The 23,796-nt window shown below is 31.0% G+C and overlaps 3 protein-coding genes across 6 annotated transcripts; 2 read left to right on the top strand and 1 right to left on the bottom strand.

Moving 5' to 3' along the window:
• Window positions 1–2,535: 2,535 nt before the first annotated feature.
• Window positions 2,536–8,094, bottom strand: LOC106791222 (protein zyg-11 homolog B-like). Of its 3 annotated transcripts, none has more exons than XM_014756719.1 (10): window positions 7,881–8,094; window positions 7,096–7,435; window positions 6,804–7,029; window positions 6,526–6,720; window positions 6,060–6,451; window positions 5,838–5,983; window positions 5,325–5,713; window positions 4,869–5,238; window positions 4,449–4,788; window positions 2,536–4,356 (listed from the first exon to the last, which is right to left on the bottom strand). In XM_014756719.1, the coding sequence occupies exons 2-10, from the start codon at window positions 7,226–7,228 to the stop codon at window positions 4,208–4,210; spliced, it is 2,340 nt and encodes a 779-aa protein (XP_014612205.1). In that variant the 5' UTR covers window positions 7,229–7,435; window positions 7,881–8,094; the 3' UTR covers window positions 2,536–4,207. The 3 variants fall into 3 exon arrangements, with proteins under 3 accessions (XP_014612205.1, XP_014612204.1, XP_014612203.1); XM_014756718.1 differs by having other exon boundaries at window positions 4,056–4,356; window positions 7,096–7,410; XM_014756717.1 differs by lacking the exon at window positions 7,881–8,094 and adding an exon at window positions 7,632–7,720 and having other exon boundaries at window positions 4,056–4,356.
• Window positions 8,095–8,165: 71 nt separating this feature from the next.
• Window positions 8,166–11,518, top strand: LOC106791223 (PP2C-like domain-containing protein CG9801). Its single transcript, XM_014756720.1, has 7 exons — window positions 8,166–8,415; window positions 8,765–9,056; window positions 9,145–9,371; window positions 9,447–9,647; window positions 9,734–10,037; window positions 10,206–10,701; window positions 10,817–11,518. Exons 2-7 carry the CDS (start codon window positions 8,890–8,892, stop codon window positions 11,033–11,035), a joined length of 1,614 nt encoding a protein of 537 aa, XP_014612206.1. The 5' UTR covers window positions 8,166–8,415; window positions 8,765–8,889; the 3' UTR covers window positions 11,036–11,518.
• Window positions 11,519–12,177: 659 nt separating this feature from the next.
• On the top strand, window positions 12,178–23,328 carry LOC106791224 (protein PF14_0175). Of its 2 annotated transcripts, XM_014756721.1 has the most exons (16): window positions 12,178–12,399; window positions 13,141–13,836; window positions 13,985–14,167; window positions 14,248–14,325; window positions 14,405–15,961; window positions 16,040–16,294; window positions 16,400–16,501; window positions 16,704–16,808; window positions 17,177–17,321; window positions 17,418–19,861; window positions 19,944–20,354; window positions 20,482–20,688; window positions 20,943–21,493; window positions 21,591–21,834; window positions 21,923–22,025; window positions 22,112–23,328. In XM_014756721.1, exons 3-16 carry the CDS (start codon window positions 14,063–14,065, stop codon window positions 22,852–22,854), a joined length of 7,050 nt encoding a protein of 2,349 aa, XP_014612207.1. In that variant the 5' UTR covers window positions 12,178–12,399; window positions 13,141–13,836; window positions 13,985–14,062; the 3' UTR covers window positions 22,855–23,328. The 2 variants fall into 2 exon arrangements, with proteins under 2 accessions (XP_014612207.1, XP_014612208.1); XM_014756722.1 differs by lacking the exon at window positions 16,704–16,808.
• The last annotated feature ends 468 nt before the right edge of the window (window positions 23,329–23,796 follow it).

Below are 23,796 nucleotides of genomic sequence, written 5' to 3'. Positions count from 1 at the left end.
AACACTTTGTAATTTAATTTTTTGTAAATATTTTCTTAAGGAAGAACTTGCCCAAGATTTTTTTTTTTTTTTATAAACATTGAAAAAGCGTTCTCCTTTATAATATATGATCATTTTTTATCTCTCGTATGTGTGTTTGAAGAAAAGTAATGTTTAAATGAAAATAACAATTGCAGCTTTAAACGCGTAAAGCTTCGAATCTTTTTATAACAAAATTTATAAATTCTTCTAGTATTTTTGTTTCTTTTGCAATTTTAGAAACAATTATTTATAATTTTTTACTGACGAATATATATATATATCATATTTGTAATCGTTTAAAGATTAAAATCATATAAGAGTCATTTTTAAAAATAATCTACTCGCTTTATTTTCTTATTAGGAGATACAACTATTTTTAATATTACACGTGTATTCGTACACGTTTTTTTTTCTATTACAAAGCATAATATTTCAAATCCCAAAGAGAACAAATATTTCTAATACAAAGAACACATCTTATATTGTGTGTATATGAATACTTCTTAACAATATTTCAAATATTAACTTGATTAATTTATATAAATACTGTACATATTGTCATACAATGTATCATCCATTTATGAAATTTTAATCATCAACATTCACACTTTGTTGGAAATATATTTTATCTAATTGAATTTTATTATTTAAAAATTATAATGAGTTGCGTATATTTTTAAATTAAGAAAGTTAAGTAGAGAGTGACGCTGTTTCATAAAAGAACTCACTTAATTTTAATTTAATTTTGACGAGAATGAAAAGAAATTGTTCGGTACTTGTTAAAAAATAAAATAAATTATCACACATTGTGAGACAGTGTCGCAATTTAACTTTTAAGGATACAGATATGGTACGTTAAACAATGGTAACACACAAGTTATAAACTTTTGTGCAAAATTTATTTGTAAGTGATATAAAAAAAAAAAAAACTTCCACATCTGTATAACCATACGTTAAGGTGTTTAAGTAAATTCTTATGATATGTCCACAGAAAAAAAAAACTCATACGAAGGAAAAAAAGAGAAAGAAAAACCACATGTCAAAAGAAAAAAAAATATTGGACAAAGACGGGCACAATTAAATTATATTTGATTTTAGTATATCACGACATAAAATTAAAAACTGTAGATCTGCGATCATTCACAACTGTAGTTCAATTAATTGCTTCTACCATTCATATTATATAGTAATGGTAGAAATAAGTAATAGTATCAGTCTTGATTATTTTAAAAAAAAAACTTAAAAAAAAAAAAAAAAAAAAAGATAAAACAAAAAACTTATCTCGTAATATTGCCAATAAAATTTCAAGTCAAAAAGGTACATATTGAAAAGAAGAAAAAAAGAATTAAAACATTCCCTGAAAAATATCGTGTTTGTATAACAAATTACCTTATTATGTATAATCATTTACATTTCTCCTCCACATATGCTAATTTTATTCATAATTTTACAAAAACATATTTATTAATATATTTCTTTACTTAATACTTATCTTCTTCATTTAAAATAAAAATTCAAAAAGAATGGAATTATGCTAAAGCTTGTAATATATATAGGTTTCAATATAAATTAATTACAAATACGTAATATATGAAACATGTAAAAAAAAAATGTATTAAGAAGGTGCAACATCAATATATATGTTTATAGAAATTTGACATATTTTAGTTTATATAAAAATACTAAGAAATTTCTTTTTTTAACATAAATACAACTCAATTTTAAAGATATGATTTAATTTAAAATTTTATTTAAATTTAATACTTGCCTATTTATATTATTCAAATATATATATAAATATTGTATTTACTATATAAAAAGAAAAAAGAATTATAAAATTTCTTTTTTTTATATATATATATATATATATTAAAATCCTAAAAAGTCTATAAATAATTTATTCTACTTTGGAATTGAATATCCACTACTCCAATATATTAAATTTTTTCGTATAATACATACAAAATTTAACTTACCAAAGTTATGGTAAATTAACACGAGGGAAAATTAAAAAATTTAAATATACTTGTAAAATGAAAAAAAAAAAAAGAATTGGAAAGGATATATTATTTCTTGTTATATATCTTATATATTCATGTCGCTTGTAAAATTGCACTTAAAAAAAAAAAAAAAGGAAACAATCGCATTTTTAACTTCCAAGATGATGCTTGATATAAAAGAAGAGTATAATGTATAATTATAAAAAATAAGAAAACTTTATAAATACTGTCATATTAAGACTGATACAGAAAAGTATATATATGTAATAATAATAACAATAACAATTTTTTCTCTTTATTTTTTATCTCAATATATAAATGCAGATACAATTAATGAAATATAATTATTGAATTTTATTCGTGAATATAAAAAAGAATATGTTTGATATTTAAGTAATAGAAAAGAAGAATTGAACTACAATGTGAATGTTTAGGATAATACCATACTACTATAATTTATAGTCAATTTTGTATGCATGATAAATGAAAGTTGGTTAAAACATAAAGTCATCGGTTTGATCTTACAGCATATATATTTACAAAAAATCATGTATACAACTTTCATTTATTTACAACTAACTATACACTTTCAATTTTATCTTAAATATGTTGCTACTAATTTGTAAGATGATGTAAAATGAATTTTTGAGTCATTAACCCACTATGCTATATTAGGAGGAGAGCTGATTTTCAACATTTTAATGATCAAGCCAGATTTCGCTTCCACGTCGCTAAGTATTTTGCAGGTGCAGTGCAGCATCGGCATCAATTGAGTGATAACGATACAAATACAGATTTCATGAACATTTTTTACGTTCCATTAAAGAGAAAAAAAATAAACAAGAAAAAAAAGAATAATTAAGGCATAAGTGTAAAAAATTAATGTAAAATGAATGGGTGGTAAATAAAGATTTTCTCGGCTTACCTTGGGCGAGTTTAATATAATTTAATAAAATTTAATAAAATTTAATAAAGATAATAAACGCATATTATTGGTACAGAATAAAAAGAATATGTTAGAAGCCGACGCAGTTTGTTTATTAAAACTCAATAACATTGAACACGAGGTTTCTTACATCTCGGATCAACATTTAATGATATATATCAGAAGAATAAATTTCGCTTATATTAATTCATAAAAGATTTTTATAACAGACATAATTTAAACATTATTTCTCTCATTAAAAATTCTTTACTTCCATATAATCTCTGAAGGCATAAAAATGTACAGTTAATTATTAAAAATGACCTAATGTGGTTATTAGCATTTCAACATTTACAAGATACAGCTATCAACAAAACGCGTTGAGGACCTGAACTAAATTATATTATAATATTATGTAAAGTTTCTTCATATTTTAGTACGTAAATGAGAGAGAGATACTCTCCCTTTCCCTCCCACCCCTCTTACCCTTCATATGTCTATTATATATGTATTCTTAGATATTGCTATCAAAAGTAGACTTTTAAAAAATAGAAATTAGATGTCATTTAATCCATTGCAAGTTACTAAAACAGTAAAGTAGTTAATATTTTTTGTAGCAACATTGAAATCTTTCTAATTTCATTCTTTTTTATTTATAACAATATATATTTGAGCTTTTATAATCTATTGTATTTCATTCATTCATATTTACGATAAGAATAATTAAAATCTAATATAAAGAATATAATAATATTGATCATAATATAATGTAAGAAAACAAATTTATTCAATATTACATAGCACCTCGTTAAAACGATTATACCATTACATTTACAAGAGATACAAAATGTTAGCAAAATAATTATTTTGTTAAATCACAGATTACAAATAAGATGAATTCAATCTTTCAGTTTTATTATAAGTACTATTTGTTATGAGGCTAAATAGTTTTTTTTCTTTTTAAACAGTATAATTGTCTTAGTGAAGTGGATCATTTCTTAAGTTAAATTAAAAATTTTCCTAAGATAACTAAAATCATTATTTTCATCTCAGGCCCTCAATGTTAATCAATGTGGTTAATAGTAAATGAACTGAATTGTACTGTTTTGATTGTAATGCTTGCTCGATGAATATCATTTCCATACAGAAGTTTTCATTATTTGGTCTAACAAACAGAATATAAGATTTTAATAAGATAATCATTGACTAGTATACCATCTGCATAGTACTTGATTCTCAATTTGGAAGGCAATGGTTGATATTAACAAGAATTTAATTTCAGAGTTTCAAGAATTGATCGACACAGAGACCGCAAATTTGGATGACTTGTATTTTCCGTATGCGTTTTTTCCAGATATTTTAATGTTTCTACTCCACCCTCCCTCGTTAACATGCCACAATAACGTTTTGCTAGAAATATGATAATATATTTTAAATAATAATAATAAAATAGATGTTGAATATATTCGAATATATAACGGTAGTTTAAAAATAAAACTCACGATTTTTTGTGCACACATGATGTATCGCCCATACTGCCCAAAGCTGAACAGGATATGCATCTGAACAACGTAAAAGAGGGAAAAATGGCTGAAAACTTCTATAAGCGACCATCTCTCCTTGCGGAGTTCGCCACTGAGTAACGGCATGAGCTAATTGTTCTAATAATTGTTCTCTAGTAGGATGTGAAAATACTAAACTCCAAACTCCAGGACCATCGCTTAGCAAATGTGCTGTGATACCTGCCGCAAAGTAAGACACATCGATGTTAACAGAATCTAACAGCGAGGAAAGCATCGATATGAAACGAGTTTGCATGAGTCGTGGCCGCAGATGTACAACCTATAAAAAATATACATCAGAAATTATCACAGATTCATAAATAAGAAAAAAATCATTTAGTTTGTTGTCCGAATACCAACCTCAGCTATGTTATTTAATAGACCAAGTACTTTAGTCTCCACACTAGATTCACCCTGGAAACTTTCAAGTACTTGAAGAAACAATTCCATTCCTCCCTCGTCCAAAAAAACTTTGCACGTAGTGGCACTTTCGTCCGTTAAATTCCATAGAGCACTTAATGTGAATTTCATTGTAATATCAACTGAATTAGATTGAACTTTTGATTTGACCATTGTTAATAACTTCGACATATATTGCGGCTGTGCACCGAGCATAGACGTTTCCGCTGTTGATATTTTTGCTGCTAATATGGAGCAAATTGCTACTGACATTCGATTCATTGACGCGTCGTCAAATGTCGATAAACAATTCATTACTAATCTTGCACACCTATTAGAGTTTAAAATTGTATGGATTAAATTATTAGTAGAATATCGTCTATTTGTTATAATTCATCGTATATAAATGTAACTTGCCTATATTTGTCAAATGTAACATCTTGTAGAATTCTGTCGCTACACAGCGTTAATAATGTATTTTTTTGTAACTGATAATGAGATGGGTACGACTCCATAGCAGTCAATGTTAAGTCGACAATTTGTTTAAGAATTGATGGATGGATCATGACTGCTGATTCACCTTTTGTAAGATTGTAAAGACACGCGGTTGCTGCCATTTGTACACGAAATTCTTGTGGATGTTCTCGCATTCCAGGCAGCACTAATTTGATTACATCTACGCGTGGTTCGAAAAAATTTGGTGTCAAACGAAATAGATTAAACAAACACTTTTGAATATAAACCGATCGACAAGTATATTTTTTTAAAGCTTCTAAAATTTGAGATTCGGTTGCTGTACCACTGACCTGTATTAAAAAAAGATTATTAATATATTATTTCTTCCTTATGAATCCTCAAATTAAAATATTTATAATAATCCTATTAATGCTTCGTTTTATTCGCGTTTTAGTTATTTACAAATTAACTTACAACAAGATCAGGTTTATAATCTTCATTTGCAGGATTGATTAAACTATCCTCGTAACAAGTATCAGAGTGCACAAGACCAAGAAATTTTAAATGCGGGTGTTCCTTAATAAATTCTTTTAAATCTTTTGGATTTATTTCATCTTTACCTAGAAAACAATAAAAAAAAAAAAACAAATATATAGACAAATAATAAACAAATATATTCAAATAAGCATAACTTACCAGATAAATCCAAACTAGTTAAATGTGGCATACAATGTACAGCTTTGAGAAAATCTCCTATTTTTTGTTTGTTAGGCGCAAACATTTCAAAAGCATATGTATCTTTTTCATCGGAAATATCCAAGTTTCTTAATTCATTTAATTCCAATAAAATAGGTATCAGATTTCCGCATCTACTTATTTTTATATTATACATAGTTAAAGTTTTTAAACGATCTTTACATTTTCTTAATGGCGTTATATCATCGACTGTAGTGCATGATATATCTAAATTTTCTAAAAGCGGAAGATCTTCGACCACTATTTCTAATCCATGCTTATTAAATTCCGTTCCTGAGACATTTAATGTATGCAGCGCACGTAATTTACTCAATGTTACTACCACACAGTATCTAAAAAAAATTAATTAACTTTGATTTGCTAGTATAAATGTTTAAATAAAAAATAATTCACGTTAAATGCAGACCTCGAACAATCCATAAAACTGCCTTTAGCTACGCTCAGCGACCTAAGATTTTGTAAACTCCAATCACTCAAACAGCTGATCAGATCATTAACTGTGACCTTTAAATCATTTACTACCAAATCTACAATCTTATGTTGTTTAAGAAATTTTAAACCTTTTGCAGATAGAGTAGATGCATCTTTCAATTTGACATGCCTAAAATGATAAATCAATGATACTCTTTATATGGTTTTATATATTCTATTATATTACTTCTACAGCTTAGCTAATTTTTATACCTTAATCTAGTTGATTTAGAATCAAAAAGTGTAATGGTCAAATTGGATAATGTTTTCCTCTCACAAAGGTTAGACAATAATAGCTCTGAAATTGCAGTTGGTAAAAAGATATCGGGATGTTTGAAACTAAGTCTAGTAGGTAAACTGCGTGATACATCGTTGGACAATGTACATATTGGCACTGATGTTTCTGAGCTACTTTTGCTGAATATGCATCTAACTTGATCTGAAATAGATTCTTTTTTTAATGAAATATATTATCTAGGTGTACGTACAAACATGTATTACTTACCATACGTGGTAGGAGAAAATGATCCAGAGGAATGTTCATTCGTATCATCAAGATGTACTTCGCACAAAGTCAAAACATTATCGCAAATAAAATCTATGCAGACTTCTTGCAAACTTCTCGGTGACTCGAACATTTTATAATTTCAATATCATTCAAGTGTATATTTTATCAATTTTTCACTTTTCAATGTACCTTTCTCTTTATTCTCTTTGGCTTATTGAATCAATAACACAAGCTAAAGTTGGCTTCAATATTTATTCGATAACAGATTCCCTCTTGTACATTGCCGACTTTTTACTAAGTACAAACGTACATCTGTGCAAGTGTTTTGCATTATAGACTAGCCAAGAAAACATTTAACATAAGAAAAAAAGATTACTGTTGTGCTAAACAAAAATGTATAAGGTATACAAAAAATTAGATGAAGAGAAACGTTCAAAGGATTCTTTTACTTTGTGAAAATATAACTATGGAATAAAGTCGACGTTAGATTTTTTTTGACAACAAGTAAATAGAGAATGATTTTAAATAATTACGTTACATAATAAGAGTCCCACGTGTTAAATAAATTCCAACTAAAACGCATATCCCAGTAAAATTGAAAATTATTGCAAAAACTTGCCAGATTGTAAAGAATTTAATGGCTCGGAAAAAAGAACATTTACAAAACTCCTTAAATAATATTATTCTCAAATGAGATATAATTCGCACTATTTTCTTATTACGACGAGGCTCCAAGTACGACAGTGTTATTAAAATAAGGGAGAAAAACGATGGTCTCTCACCTGCATAGAGGCCGCCATATTGACTGACCAAATGTCAAAACTATGTAAAAAGCATTTATCAGCAGAAAAAAAAGGAAAATAAATAATGTTCTTTTATTAATGTAATTATATATTTTTCTCTTGTATAAATAACGTCGACGAAAAACAAAAAATACAATGACGTAGTTCGTTTAATGTTTCTACGCTTTTAATCGAGAAACATCATCACATTCGATAAACTCGGTTGGAAATTTACGCGAATACTGCGCAAGTTTCTAAATAAATTGGTCATCCTCTCTCCCCATCATACCCCTCTTCTTCCTATCTTTTATTCGAATTAACTCTCAGATTTGACATTATTATAAAACATAAGGAACGTATTACTAGGAAATAGCTGGCAATATTATCAAATTAACAAATAAATAATATTTTCGTAAATCCCGCGAGATTGATTTGCAATTTATCAGTTATTTACACACATTACCAATATGGCGCTTAAGTGTGGAAGACGTGCTTTTATGGTATATATTGTCATCTGATTCTCATTCAATTCTAGGTAAGATGTGCATTTTTGTTTATAGATCTATAGAATATTTTTTCTATAAATATAGGCATATAAATATATATCTTTACGTATCTCGTTATTTATATATCAAAAAATCTATTCGTCTTTGTTGTATTTTGGCTGACAATGAATGAAGACAATGTGATTTCAAAGTAATCCTTTTTATTCTTATCCATTTGATGTATTTAAAATGTTTTTAAGATATTTTTTATCTTTATATATGTATATATATATAAAGAAGAACAATTTCTGCTTAAAAAATAAATACTCAATTATATACAATAGCAATCAATTACAACAATAAAAGCACAACATATATTCTTTGTTGATTGTGTTTTAGGTTGAGAAAAACATTCCTCAAACTTGAAATAATGACTTGAATTTAAGGAAGAATTTTTCAATTATTATACAAAGAATGCAAATTTGATAGATTAAATTGATAAACGGTAGCAAATAACAAGAAAAATGCCCAGTTTACGCAAGAAGGTAGCTGGCTTTATGCGTCAATTATCCATAAGTAATTTGGCTGGTGCTGTTGAAAATATGGGATTAGGAGAACAACCTCTTCGTAGTCCAAGATCAGTAACACAAGATTTTCCAAGCGAATGTTTCATTACACGCTATCTCAATGGGTATAAATTAATCTTTATTTCATATTGTTTAAGGTAAATTTCTATTGCTTAAAATGCAAGATACAATATTTTCCTTAATGATTTACAGATTAGAAACAAAGCAAGAGGGTCCACCTATCTTGCATGGAAGAAATCCAGAGGAATTGCCTGTTAAGCAACTCGGAAATTACCAGGATGATAAAGAAGTATTCGCTGCTCTAACAGGCCCTGATAGTGGACTAACGGCGGTTAATCTTCAAGAGAAACATCTAAGTATGAACGATATTGATATCGATTATATTGACATGCTGGATCAAAGCGATCAGTATAGAACAGGTTGGAGAAATAAAGTAATATGATATTTTATTATATAATTGTCATTTTGATTTAACTTAATATCATTTTCTTTAGGATCTAATTCATCTTCTGTTGTGATTGCTGGAGCCCCTAATTGGTTTCTTCCTCATGAAATGGCTTATGGTATTGCTACAACATTATATGAAAAAAACCCTATAAATAATGTTAACAATGGGGAACCAATAGCCGACTGCTTTGGCATTTCTGCAAGACAAAATTCAGCGATTTTGGCTTTGGCCGATGGTGTTAACTGGGGTATAATAAATTAGATATAAGAAAAAAGTAATTTATACAGAATGCAATAGACTAGAGCAATTTGTTTCCTTGTAACGCATGTTTAGGTTCAAAGGCAAGCATTGCAGCAAGATCTGCGGTGCATGGAAGCATGGAATACTTGAATAAAGCTCTTTTCTCACCTTCGATAAATAGCGCTATAACTACGACAAAAGATGTTTTTGTAGCCCTCCTACGTTCATTCCATGCAGCACATTCGTTAATACTTCAGGAACAAGGCATGCTCACAACATTGACAGTATGTGCGGTTCTACCCTTAGAGAGCATAACCACTACTTCTGGTATTCGCCATAACAAATATGTGGCTTGTACGTGCAATGTTGGCGATAGTTTAGCATATGTATATTCAAGGTAAAATATAATAGCAGACTAAAGTCCTTAGAATTTATTAAATGTAATGTAATATTTAGGTCATTATAACTAGGCTGACAAGAAAAATTTAGATACATAGATTTAGTATAAATGACTAATAATATAAATTTTTGTACGCATACAAATTCGCTTAACAAATTGTTGTAGGAAAACTGGTGTTAGAGAAATAACCCGAGGATCTCACGATATTCATTGTATGCGCGATATGCGCGATGCGTTAGGAGCTCTGGGACCCGTCGACGGATCTAATCCAGAATTAAATAATTTAACGCTCGCTATAACGGAAGTTGAACTTGGCGATGTCGTATTCTTAACCAGTGATGGTATATCGGATAATTTTGATCCAGTAGTTGGAAAATTTGCAATTTTACCAAATCACAATGCTGCTTCCGATATAACAATATCAGTGAAAAGTAATAATGATGTAAGAACAAAAACAAGAAGAAAATCGGCAGAAAACTTACGGCACACAGAGTCTGGTAATAGTAATGGAAATAGTAATAGTTTACCCGTGGTGGAAGCATATCAAAGACACGAGCTTACACTCTTGAGAATGGAAGATTTATTACGAAGAGGAGTTTCTGGTGAAGGACCACCATGTAATAGCGCCAAACATCTTTGTGAACTTCTCTTAGATTTTGCAGTAAGTGTAATTGAATACTGCACAGTGCTGTGCATTCATATGCAATTCTTATACAGTTCTATGCAATCCTATGTATATATAATATAAAGGATTTTAATATTTTTTATGTTATAAGGTACGCATTACAGCTGCCAAACGAAGAATATTAGAAGATACGGATTTGTATTATGCGCAACATAAAGATGGCCAATTAATGCAATTGTCAAAGCAAGAACAACGAAGTAGACGAAAAAAGACTCTAGATAAGATATCTATGATACCAGGAAAATTAGATCACGCAACGGTCGTGGCATATGTAGTTGGATCATACAATCCATCAGAATGCAATCTATAATCATTTGGAATATTAGACATTATTGTTTATTTGATAAAAGAGAAAACAAATTTTTAAAAAATGTTAATATTTCTCTATTATATAATTTAACAAGACATCAAATTGAAAAGAAAAAATTTTGTTCAATATTTTAGTATTCATAAAAAGAGAGAAACTCTTAACATTTATTATAATAAAAATTAATCAACAGAGAGAGGAATATCTAATATTTTGTTTACAAAATTACAAGAAATGCATTTATATAATTTTTGTTATTTTTTTTGTTATTACAAATTTATTAAATTAAGATACGTTCCAGTTTTTCTCGTAATAAATACAGTAAGAGAGAGAGAGTGTGTGAGAGAGAGAAAGAGAGAGGAAGAAAGTATTATTTCAGATATTACATGACGAAGTTCTTGCAACCAAAATGTAAATGTATGTTGTAAGAAAATTAACGAATCTTTATAATTAATCTCGAATATAGAAATAAAAAAATTAAACAAAGTATAGAAATAATCTTTACTCGTTAAACGCCTTTCGTTTGTATAATAAATTAAACATTAATTTTATATATTTTATCATTTCATTAAAATGACGTTTAACATGTGTGCGCATAATCATAACATATGATACTTGATATTGATATTATACAAAATATGACTGCATATGTTAATTAATAAATAAAGTCGAAATTATTAAAGAAAATAAGGAAATTTTATTTTTAAGAATGACAATACATGATTTTTGCGGTTAAATAAAGTAATTATATATTATGTTTGGATAGTTATTTTGAAATGTTAATTCGACCAGCAGTCGTCATAAAGCTTAAATAGCGTCTTTACTAGACTCTAGCAAAGAACACAGTGAATCAGTCGATAGCGCGAAAAAAGATGAATAGTTAGGAACACAGATATTCTTTAGTCTATCAAGTTTATCGGTAAAAGAGAAAATATATCGGCGAACTCTTTAAAGTACTCTTGCAACTAATTTAGAGCGAATTTGACGCTTTGATTGGTCAAAATTTGAATGATAGCCAATCAGTGCTCATAGTCATTATAGCGCATCGTGCAAAAAGTTCCAATGGCATAAACAAGAGGTCACTAATGTGAGAAACATTGGGATTTTATGAACTCGTAGTAATGGCAGCCTTGACAAATACATGATGGCCGTTGCCACCGAATAGTGTAACGCGTACTTGGATCTACTTGTGCCAGAAAAGTTTATTGTTTTCGCGATAATATTTCTTCGTATGTTCTAAACATGTGTCTTTTTCCATAGAAAAATTGTGATAGACTGTGTTAAGAACTTATATCAAGCCGAAGGAGATGCGGAAATAGGAAAAAGCTTAAGAAGAAAACACGGGTGGCAAAACCGCGTTCGCGGAGGTAATATTGACAATTTTTCATCACGACGCTATGCATATTTTTAAGCGTCGATAGAACTTCAATAGACCGCGCGCCAATCCATTTAATTTTTTATCATTATCAATCCTACAAATCTTTGGGAATGTCCGTTTTTTCTTTTGTTTACGCCTTGTCAGTTGGGCTTTTGTTGTGTGCAACCGCGCGCCGCTCTTGCCTATGTACGAGGGAGAATGATATGTATGTGTGAGATTCATGTGGTTCGTATTAGTAGCTTGTGTGGCACGTATGCTTGCACACAGGCGCGCGCGGGTCATAACCTCAAAATATGTTTCCAGCTGTCGAATTATTTTACCCTACTCTAAATTTCTTATTATTCATGCTTGCATATCGTCAAATGATCAGTATAAATTAATGCTTCTTATATTATCATTAACTTAAGATTAACGTTTCGTCATTTAATTGCATCTTTTCTTTTTTATATATTATATCCTTTCTTGCTCATATTTCTCTTCCCCCTCTATCTCTACCCCTCTCCCCTATCTCTCTCACTCTTTCTTTCTCTCCTATAACTCTTTTCTTTTCTTTTCTTTTTGTCTCCTTTTCTCTCTTCTTTTCATAAATGTATATTATTTACTAATGGTCAGTAATTTATTCGAGTAAATATCTCATTCATTCAATGCAAAATACTTTAGTTGACATTGTTCCTATTTGTAGTACATGTTGATCTTTCATATAACAAGTTTGTTGTATACTTTGTTACAGGGTAGAAGAGACGAGCAAACTTAAGATGAACACAAGTGCAATTTGAGTTAACATCAGCTCCTATAAAACTGAGAGAAAAAGCTTGTTCTAATCTTGTAGTTTTTCTTCCTCTTCTTACCTTTACCCAGTATTTTCTCTCTTCTATATTTATTATTGAACATAAGCAATGAATTTAACTTAATTTTCGAAGAAGTTCAATAATGTCATCTAGTTATTTTTTGTATTTGGGATAGTATTCATTCTGTGTGTATATTTATTTATTATAAAATTCACATCATTTTTGGAAATAAATGTATACACAATGCTGGGGAAAAATATAGTTGCATCACATTCATAAATGGATGAAATCTGGCAACAAATGTACTTTCAAAATACATCTAAATTGATACAAAATGCAAATGAACATTTATTCTTTAACGGATAATGTAGTTCTCAAAAGAACTACTTACAATATACAAACTGTTGAAAATGATAACATCCTAATGTGATCAGTGAAATAATTCAACTATTAAGCAAGCTCTTTCAAGCGCGTTTGAATATAACTATCGTGGAAAAGTTAGCCAATACTGCATAAGTAAAAGAAGATAGACGAAACTATATGCATGACAGGAACAGGAGACATAGGTCGAAGACGTGTTGAGTGGCGCAGGAGCGCAAATCTGACAAGTGTGTTTCTTTAAATAGAAAATAGAAAAGGTGAATGCATAATAATGTATATCAAATCGTTTGTTATTTAATCTATATTCGCATAGCATATATATTCTACGCATTCATTCTGCACACATATATGTGTATATATACTTATATAAATGTATATATAATTTTATAAATGCATTTTGTTTAGATAAAACGTTTTATAGAGCAGAAAAGTATCTAAAAAGGTGGCTACAAGCTGCCCAATGTAAAGTGGGGCTGCGTGGGCATGCAGCAGCCTCAGTCACGCCCTCTTCTTGGGGACTCAGTATCCTCTACAACTTCCCCGACTGTACGTCGAAATAATCCAGTTACTCTCTTGACGCAACAACAGGTATATTTTTAATATGAAAACTACATTTTTAGATATGTGAAACAATATTGAATAAGCGATTCTATAATGCTTTCTTTTAGTTACAGCATTTGCAACTGCAAACTCAGAATACACGTGGACAATCGTTAACTTTTGCTGTACAGCAACCATCAAATACTGTAAGTATTACATTTTATTTTGCTGCTCAGGATGAAGAATGATATTGTCGATTATAAGTATAATTTATTCCTATTACAGTCACAAGATCAAGGAAATGGGTCTACAACTGGAAATCACATAGTCTATGTGAATCAACTAAACCAATTAAATCAGGGTACCATAAATCCCTCAGGGACTGGTATGGGCCTACCCCCGGCCACCCCCACTTTTGGGGTGGGCCTTAATATGGGATTGCCACTATCACTCTTAAATACCAGTCTTACATCGCTCACATCTAATGTGATTACTACATCCAATCCTTTACTTAATTTGGGCCTACCAAGTATAAACACTGGACTAACACCGATAAATCCTAATTTAAATCAGTTAAATGCTATAAATTCAAATCTAAACACCAATATTGGCTCAAACAGTATTAATAGTGGTTTGCCTGGCATAGGACAAGATATAAATAATTTAAATACTGGGCTAAATCGAATAAGTACGCTAAATACTACAAGTATCAATTCTGCACTGACTAGTGTAAATACAGGTTTAACCAATGTGAATCAGAATTTAACGAGCTTAAATTCGAACATTAATCAAAATCTGACGCCATTAAATTCGAACTTTAATGCTACGAGTTCTGGAGTTTCCAGCTTGAGTACGATTAATCAGAATGTAAACACAAATCTGGCAACTACTAGTATAAATTCTAATATAAATCAAGGACTCAATCGACCAGCAAACGCCTTGGGATCTGGCTTGACATCTACTAGTCTAAATACTAGCAGTGCACAATTTCCATTCCAAACCATTCAAACTATCCAGACTATTGCTCCGCATATTGTTGGATCAAATATAGCACACGTACCAAGTCCTGCTATATCACAACACTCCAATAACGTATCAATTTCACAAATTTCTAATACTGGAACATTGTCAAGCTCTACTATATTTACAAGTACTCCGAGTGAATCAATCCGTTCAACTGCAGCGAATGTCAATCATGCGTCGAATGTAAATCTTACGACAAACGTTGCACATCTTGGTACAATGCACTCTAACTTGTCAAATATATCATCCAACATACAGCACATATCTACTCCGAATGAGTCCAACATGTCGCTGAGTCATGTCTCACCTTTAAATTCCTCCCAATCAGCTGGATTTCAAACGCAGAGGCAGTATTCTCAAGGAATAAATCCTGGTTTAAATTCGTCTGTTACCTTGACAGGAACTACACAGTCAACTAATATTGCCAGTACAATGAATACTGTTAAATCAATGCAAAATATTCAAAATCAAAATATTAATTCTCCAGGCAGTCCGTTTTCAATGCCATTAAAAAGTCCTGCATCTAATATTGCACCACCAACGCCAAGCCCTAGTCCAAATAGACTGTTACTTAGGAGTCCTGCATCAAATTCTATACAGTCTAATAGAAACAGTCCAAGCCCGGTGGGAGCATCGACTGCAAATAATAATTTTAATGTGCAGATGCAAAGTCCTATGCAAAGTCCAATGAGCGTTAGCCAAATTCAAAGTCCTGTACTTAGCCCGTATCCTCCAGCTAAAAGTCCTCACATGTTAAGTGGCAATAATTCGCTGAATAACAGAAGTCCAGCTCCAGGGGGTAGTCCTGGTCCGCCATTGGTAAGACTTGTAAAACGAATGAAAGTAGACACCTTTGTCTTTAATTTGCCATTAAATTTATATATGTTGTAATTTAAGGTCAGACCAAATACACCCATCTTGCAACAGGGTATGCAAGTATTGCAGATAATTCATGGTACACCACAAGGATATCAGCAAACCCCTACGCAATTAGTAACAAGGACGCATCTGTTTGGAAATCATCAGCAAATTCAAATAGCGGCTACCAAACCGGCCAAACAACCACCACAAATTTTGCCTAAGCCACCAAATCAACAAAATACTACTTCCCAACAAAAGCCTCAACGTGTAACGACAACTATTACAAATCAGGTAAAAAAATTTGACCCTAGATTAATTATAGATTATCGTATTCTATGTGTTTTTTCAACAGCCCATATGTATTGTAAATTTTATTTCTTTATTTTGCTTGCTTAGGTCACGCAACAAACGCAACCACAGATTGTTCTTGCTGGTCCACAACCAAATCCTACAACAGCGACAATGATACCTACTGCTCAAGGTCTTTTATTAAATCAGGTTAGTATAATTGTTCTTTATATAATACTATCATTTTGCACGTTCATTACTTTATCATTCAATAATGCAAATATCACGGCAATGTATAAATACTTGTAATATTTCAGTATGCTCTCTTTATATCTATCATAATAGCTTGCGTGCATATATTTTATCACTAAAGATTGCTTCGTGCTTCACATTTATCACATTTGATATATAGGTTCTACCATCAACTGGACCAGTTATTGTTCAACAACAACCAGGTGGTGTTCAACTTATACTAAGGACACCAGCAAGCGCCCAGCAACAAACCCATACTGCACAGGTGATGGTGTCATTCATACTATCATGCATTTTCATATTCCAAATTCATATTCATTGCTTGTTTAATTTTCAAATAACATAAGAGAGAAGTTACTTGATTTTTTATTTTATATAAATAAAATATTTAAATATTTAAAATTCAAATTCAAATTCAAATTGAATGAGAGCGGAATTTAAGTAAGCCACACGTTTGAGATATTATAAGTTGATCATTTTTAAATGACAAGAATGATTGATATCAATATATAGAAAGACTTTGTATTACTACATTTGAACTAGTATTTCGGTGAAATACTCGTTAAAATGACAAGATAGAGTTACATTTTTTCTAGAAGATTAGATGTAGCAAGATACAATTATATTTTACAGCTAACGCAACAACAACTGGTAAGAGTTGTCACAGCACAAGGCATGCAACTGCAAGGAATTGCGCCTACATTTTTTGCCGTACCGAATGGTTTTCCACCGACCGCATCACCAGTGATTAGACATACACCCTCCAGCCCTGCTCCAGGTAATTAAATCGAAATAAAACTAGATTAACGCTTATACTTGAATTAAAAAATAATCATTTATTATATTATTATATTATTTTTGCTTGTTTTTACAGCTAATACAGGTGCTAGCAGTTCTATCGTAATTCAAAATGCTATGGTACAAAGTCCCCAACCACAACAAATAACGCAAGTTGGTACAGGTAATACATCTGGTAATACTTCGTGTACTCAAAATATCGTTGAACACAATTTACTACCTCCGCCAAAGAAGAAAGCAAAGAAAAAGAAAAAACCTAAAAGAAAAGACGATGAACCTCCAAAATTAGATTTGGCTAGCATTATAAAAATATCAGGAATTGGAGATGAAGATGATATTTTTGACACTGATGAAACAGACGTGTCGTGTCCAGTTCAAGTAGAATCTAATTCAGGACAAACTTTAAGTCAAGTTACACCGCAAGTGACAGTAGCCAGTTCAATAGCTCAAAATCCAGCACAAGTACCTGTAGCAAATACAACGAATACGCAAGCCACTGTTGCTTCTCAAGGTTTTAACAGTCAGCTTGTTGCTCAACTTCAAATGCCTGTACAAAATACGATATCAGGATTACGTCTGGCGGTTGGAGAAGATGGAAGGGTTGTCTTACATCATACTCCTGATCCAAATCAACCTGAAATAGATCAAGCCACTGCTCAAGCATTAATAAGATCTCTTACACAAGGAAGCAGTCAGAATGCACAGATTATGTCTCATTTGCTGGGTCAAGCACAAACTGTATCGCAAAGTGCTCCAAGTAATGTGGTGCAAAGACAGAAATATGTGCAGTCACCTAGCAATCCAACATCTACCAATACTACGAGTTCAGTATGTTCACAAAATGTTATTTGTACAACAAGTCCACAACATATACAAACGTGTTCGAAAGTAAATAATCCGCAGAAAATTGTAAATATTTCTCATGATGCCAATTCTACGTCAAATACTTGCGTGCAAAATAGTCAAGGATCGTTGCACACTGTGGATATGCAAATTTCTAAAAACATTAACATACAACATCTTATACAAACACCGAAGAATATTCAATCATCAAATGCTAATATATCATCTAGTAATAGCATTTCAACATCTTCAGATGCTGTAACATCTAAACCTTTGTGTACAACTTTCAGCATACAAAGTTCTCGATTGTCAAATACAAATCAGACAAATATCAATCAACATTTGTCTAATATTCCAACACAAAAATCTAGTCAAGTGCGCCTTACGAATACTTGTATTAATACTAATATACGTCAGAATTTGAATAAATCATCGCAACACAGTACTCACGTTCAAAAATCTATATCTAGCAATGCAGCAGGAGTATCGAGTGAACATATTGTCAAAAGTAATCAGAATCAACAGTCGAATCAGCAAGAATCATTAAATTTGCAAGAATCGCAATTATATCAGCATAATCAGCATCAGCAAATAACTGCACAAACTGTACAAACTCAAAATGTGCAACACGTATTCGAGCAAAATTTACAAACAACCGGTTCAAATATACAACATAATTCTGTAAATATGTTACAACAAAGTTCATGTAATACTATACAGCATGATAGTATGAACGTTTTACAGCAACATTCTAGTATTCAACAAAATACAATCAATGTGATGCAACAAAATATATCTGGTAATGTGCAAAATATAGAGCAGAATGTACAGTCTGGTGCAAGTGATATGCCTTTAGGCCAACAGAATGTAATAACTAGCTTACAACAACAAAATACATCTTTATTACACAATACGAATGTGCAGCAAAATGTGAATGTACAACAACAAAAGATCGTTTCTGCAAACACATTTTCTTCTGTGAACGCGCATCAGTACGAGTCTCAAAATTCAACTAATGTCATGCAACAGGGTATTAACACACAACAAAATAATCAACATCAAAATATTCTTATTACCAGTACGCCTGTAGCTACTACCACTCATCAAAGTGAATCGCAAAAAATAGAACCGCAAGCTAGTAATGTACTAAATTCGGCGACTAATAATATTTTAAACAATGCACCCAAAATTACCCCAGAAATTTTGAATGCATTGAGCAATTTAAATCCGAATGATCAATTATTAATTGCTAATGCGAATGGACAAATGCAAGTAATAAGCCAACAATTCTTGCAACATTTATTAGCTGGACAATTGAATACTACAAATCAGACACAAAATCAAAATCAAACGCAGAAAATAGTCATTGGAGAACCAGATGCGAATAACCAAAATTTACAAGGTGTTCAAATTAATACCCCTACCAGTCAAATAATAGTCAATAGTTCTGGCGGAGCTCCCACAATTCAAAATAATATACAAAATATAGTTGTCCAAGCTGCGCCATCGCAAATGCCACATCACATACAGATTCAAAATTCTGGTTTTCCAAATCAATTCATTGACAATCTAAATCAACAGCAAATAAGGAATTTGGGCAATAATCAACCAAAAAAAGCAAAAATTGTAAAAAGAGCTAAAGTTGCTGTTACCACGCAAAATGTTGGAAATACACAGGTAAATATAAAATATATATTTCTCTTGTATAATAAATATTGCAACGAATAATAATCATTTGTTATAATCTTTCTTACATTAGACGACAAGAACAATTACCATCTCTCGACCAACAAGTGTAACAACAAGCACGTCTAATTTGCAAAAGGTCGACAGCATTAATAAAGTAGGAAACGTTATATGTCAGAATACAAATACCAGTAAAAGCGAGCCTACGCAGATCATCGCAAATGGTCCTTTGATATCCTCATCATCCGGTAGTCATGTGTCTATTCCTTCAAATGGACAAATGGTGCAGAGAGTGCAGACTATACAACTACCTGCGCATAAACAACAGTTATTAAAGAATATACAATCGCAAATACAAAATATTTTAGCGCGAAAGTCTAGTCAGCAGTCGGAACCATCTGCTTTATCAAAATTGTATCAAGAACAACAAAAAATCTTATCAAGTGGGAAGGTGGTCAGTACTACAACTCATCCTGTTAACAATGTAAGTCAATAAGTTTTGATCAAGAAGTCGAAATCAATCCTTTGAGTTTTCTTATCATATTACATAATTCAATTACAAATATTTAGATAGATATGTTGTAAAATTATATCATATTTTATAATTATAGGGACCAGAGCAAAACTTTAGCATCAATGTTGTGACAACGCTAGCGACTAATACACAGTCACAAAATACATATAAAAATCAAACATCATCTACTCAACCACAAACTCAAACATCTACTGCTACTTTACCAGTAACGTCAAATCTAAATACAGCTACATCTACTTCTTTACAAAATAATTCAAATAATAATTATATGAACAATATTCCGGTAAGATATAATCTTATCAAATCGTATTATTAGATCTGTTCAATTTGAAATATCTTTACGTTGCGATTTTGTTTTAAGTTTTAATGAGAGATGAAATAGGAATGAAAAAAGACAAAAGGATTTTTATTTTATATTTTTGTTTTTATGTTTGTCTGTAAGTATATGGTTAATTGAACGGATTTAATGTTGGCAATATATTAATTATTATATGTTGTGGAAAAATATATAGAATAAATGAATAATAATTTTCGTAGGTTACACAAAATGTTCAGGTTCAACAATGTGTAGTATCAAACAATTCTACCCAAAATGTGCATCAGGCGCACACCAAACAGCACAAGTTTTATCAAAATCATGGAAATCAGATGATCAATCCGTCCTGTACCAATTTGCAACTGTTCTCACCACCAAGTACCTCCACAGCTCCTATGCAAAATAACGCACAACAGCAATTACCCCTAGTTCAAACACAACAAGTAGGCATGCAACAATCCACCCAATGTCAAACAGACCCATTGGATGTCAAGCCAAACGTACAGACATCGAGTCCTGTTAAGCAAGAACTTTCCTCGCCAATTCAAATTCAAGTCCAAAGTGGCTCTCCTGCAGGTCAGGTAGCCTCACCTAGAATGATTGGCAAAGGAACTCAAAGGATTCAGAGCCCTGTAAATAATCCTGGAAATTCAAGCAAACAACAACAACTTGTCAGTCCTGGAAGTAGCTCGAGCCCTTTGATAAGTCCTAGACAAGGTGTGAAAAGGCCGGCATCGAGTCCGATTTGTAGGCAACTCAATCGTAGTGATTTGTGAGTATTTTTATATCTTTACGATGTATTACATTTATTCGATTAACTGAGAAGCATTGACACATTATGTTATACGTTATTAAATTTGTATTTCTAGATTGGAACAACAATTAAAAATCGATCAAAATGATGCAAGTAAACCAGATGTAAATACTCCATTTTTAAGCAAACATGATGCTTGTAAACGGCTCGTTAGATATCATTGTTTAAATGAACAAGTTTTAAGTACTAAAGATTTAGCTAAGGCGGACGAAATTTTTGAAGAAACGGCTAAACATTTATTGTCCAAATTTAATTCTATGATGAATAAATACACATATCTTCTCTTAATGGAAAGCATGGTATGTGTATTATGATTTAAATAATTTTAATTTTCTTTATAGATAAATTATATTACTACAAAAACAATATAATTATAACAATTTACAGAGAGAAGTAAGAACGTCGGAATTAATGATGATAGATAGAACTTTTGTGGCTGAGGAACAAATTATGCTAAATAGGTTGCGCGAACAAGAAGCCAAAGTTAATGGTAAGAAATATTTCATATGTACAATGATGTTTTTGAAATGTATTCTCGTAAAAAAATTAAAAATCAATATTGATTTGAATTTGTAGAAGAATTTAAGAAGGAGGAAAAACCATTGGTACCAAAAGTTGAGCCTGGTCTTGTGGAAGATGACAAGCTATCATCGCCTTTAGAAAATGTCTTGGTGAAGCGCGAATTAGAAGATGAATTTTCAACGGAAGAAATAGAATCTAAGCCATTGATAAAACAATCCAGTTGTACAAGTGGTGATTATGACGAGTGGCTTGAAATTCAAAAAGAACTCGGTGTATATCCGTCTGCCACGGACTCCTTTAAATGTAAAAGCACTAATAATAGTGGCAGTAATGGTGCATGTACTGTGGGTATTTCAAAGTCATCTAAAAATGAAAGAACAAGGGCAAACGGTGAATGTCGTGTTAATGTTGCGAACACAAGTATTTCCGGAAGTTCGAATACCATTGTAAAGGACAATTGTAGTGATCAAGATAATTCTGCAGATTTTGAAAGACGTTGGAGTAGTGCTACGGACCTCGAAAGAGATTTATTAGAAGACACTGAAAGTTTGGATGGTTTAGCATTACATTCTCAAGCCCAATGTCCAGGCTCTCTTCATGTAAGTAGCGAAAGTGGAAACGGTAATGAACATGATGACATTACTGCACAGGTACAATCTGCTATCGATAGCATTTTAAATCTTAAAAAACGTCCTACAAACACTTTATCTGGCAGTAGTGGTAGTAGTGCGTCGCAATCCAGTGAATCAAAGGACACAGTGCTTGACCAAGCAGTCCGTAGCATACTAGGCTCGTGACCCTCCTTTAACAAAGTATGTTAAAAAAGTGAAGTTAATAGTGAACATCAAGCTGATTATTAACCTTCCAAATTTTAGAGGAATTTTAGAGGAACTTTTTCTTCTGTGAGTTTCCGTAATAAACAGAAGGACTTTCTTTGCTGTCGATTCTGTAGGATCACCTTCAAGACATTCGCGTTTTGAAATCTCATTTATTAAAAGCGTATTTAAGAAAGTAATGTGATTTCAAATTTTGTTTTTATACATATATAATATGAGCGAATTCTAACAGACAAATTGGATTGAGCAAATACGTGATTCGATATGATTTTTCAAAAGTTTTTTCATTTAAGCTTCTGTTTTACAAAGGCAATAACTACTCATAACAAAAAGATATGTATACTTTACAGTAGTAATCTAGGTGTAATAAAGTAATCGTGTTAATCTAATTCTAGCAGCTGTACATGTGGATAGATATATATACATATATATATATACATATATATATATACGCATATCCTTTTACCACATATATATTCTCTTTATACACACATTCTCATCCATTTCTCCGTATCCACTGTGATTCTATGTGTGATGCCAGAAAAGTTGTAAAATACTTCAATCATTTAAAAAATGTTTTTCTTCATTTGATTTTGCATCTTATAAGATTGAAATTGTATATATGATAAATAGTAATAAGTTTAAGTAAAAGAAACAATGTAAACATTTTATGTACTTTTCTCACTCTACACATCATTTTCATTTACTTCCATGCTAGATACCATTATTCATTTCAGTCTCGTAGTACACTACCTTCTCTTTAGTTCAATACTCTCGCCATCAACCAAGACGATAGTATCGTTCACAATTATTAGTATAATAATGATAATAATAATATTAATAATAATAGTACTTCGGAAAAAATATCTCGCAATAACAATAATACAAATAATAGTAATAATA

The sequence above is a fragment of the Polistes canadensis genome, unplaced genomic scaffold (assembly GCF_001313835.1).
Source record: "Polistes canadensis isolate GaletaPanama2010 unplaced genomic scaffold, ASM131383v1 scaffold_292, whole genome shotgun sequence".
Classification (NCBI taxonomy): Eukaryota; Metazoa; Arthropoda; class Insecta; order Hymenoptera; family Vespidae; genus Polistes; species Polistes canadensis.
Note: the sequence above shows the minus strand (reverse complement) of the source record. Positions and strands in the feature narration are given on the sequence as shown.

Excerpts from the sequence above, each read along its gene's own strand:
- LOC106791223 (XM_014756720.1), top strand. The coding sequence starts at position 8,890 with ATGCCCAGTTTACGCAAGAAGGTAGCTGGCTTTATGCGTCAATTATCC. Across the intron at positions 9,057-9,144 it reads ATTACACGCTATCTCAATGG|ATTAGAAACAAAGCAAGAGG; the intron begins GTATAAATTAAT and ends AATGATTTACAG. Across the intron at positions 9,648-9,733 it reads GGCCGATGGTGTTAACTGGG|GTTCAAAGGCAAGCATTGCA; the intron begins GTATAATAAATT and ends ACGCATGTTTAG.
- LOC106791224 (XM_014756721.1), top strand. The coding sequence starts at position 14,063 with ATGCAGCAGCCTCAGTCACGCCCTCTTCTTGGGGACTCAGTATCCTCT. Across the intron at positions 16,809-17,176 it reads AACAAACCCATACTGCACAG|CTAACGCAACAACAACTGGT; the intron begins GTGATGGTGTCA and ends TATATTTTACAG. Across the intron at positions 22,026-22,111 it reads ACAAGAAGCCAAAGTTAATG|AAGAATTTAAGAAGGAGGAA; the intron begins GTAAGAAATATT and ends TTGAATTTGTAG.
- LOC106791222 (XM_014756719.1), bottom strand. The coding sequence starts at position 7,228 with ATGTTCGAGTCACCGAGAAGTTTGCAAGAAGTCTGCATAGATTTTATT. Across the intron at positions 6,721-6,803 it reads TCTAAATCAACTAGATTAAG|GCATGTCAAATTGAAAGATG; the intron begins GTATAAAAATTA and ends TTATCATTTTAG. Across the intron at positions 6,452-6,525 it reads AGTTTTATGGATTGTTCGAG|ATACTGTGTGGTAGTAACAT; the intron begins GTCTGCATTTAA and ends AATTTTTTTTAG.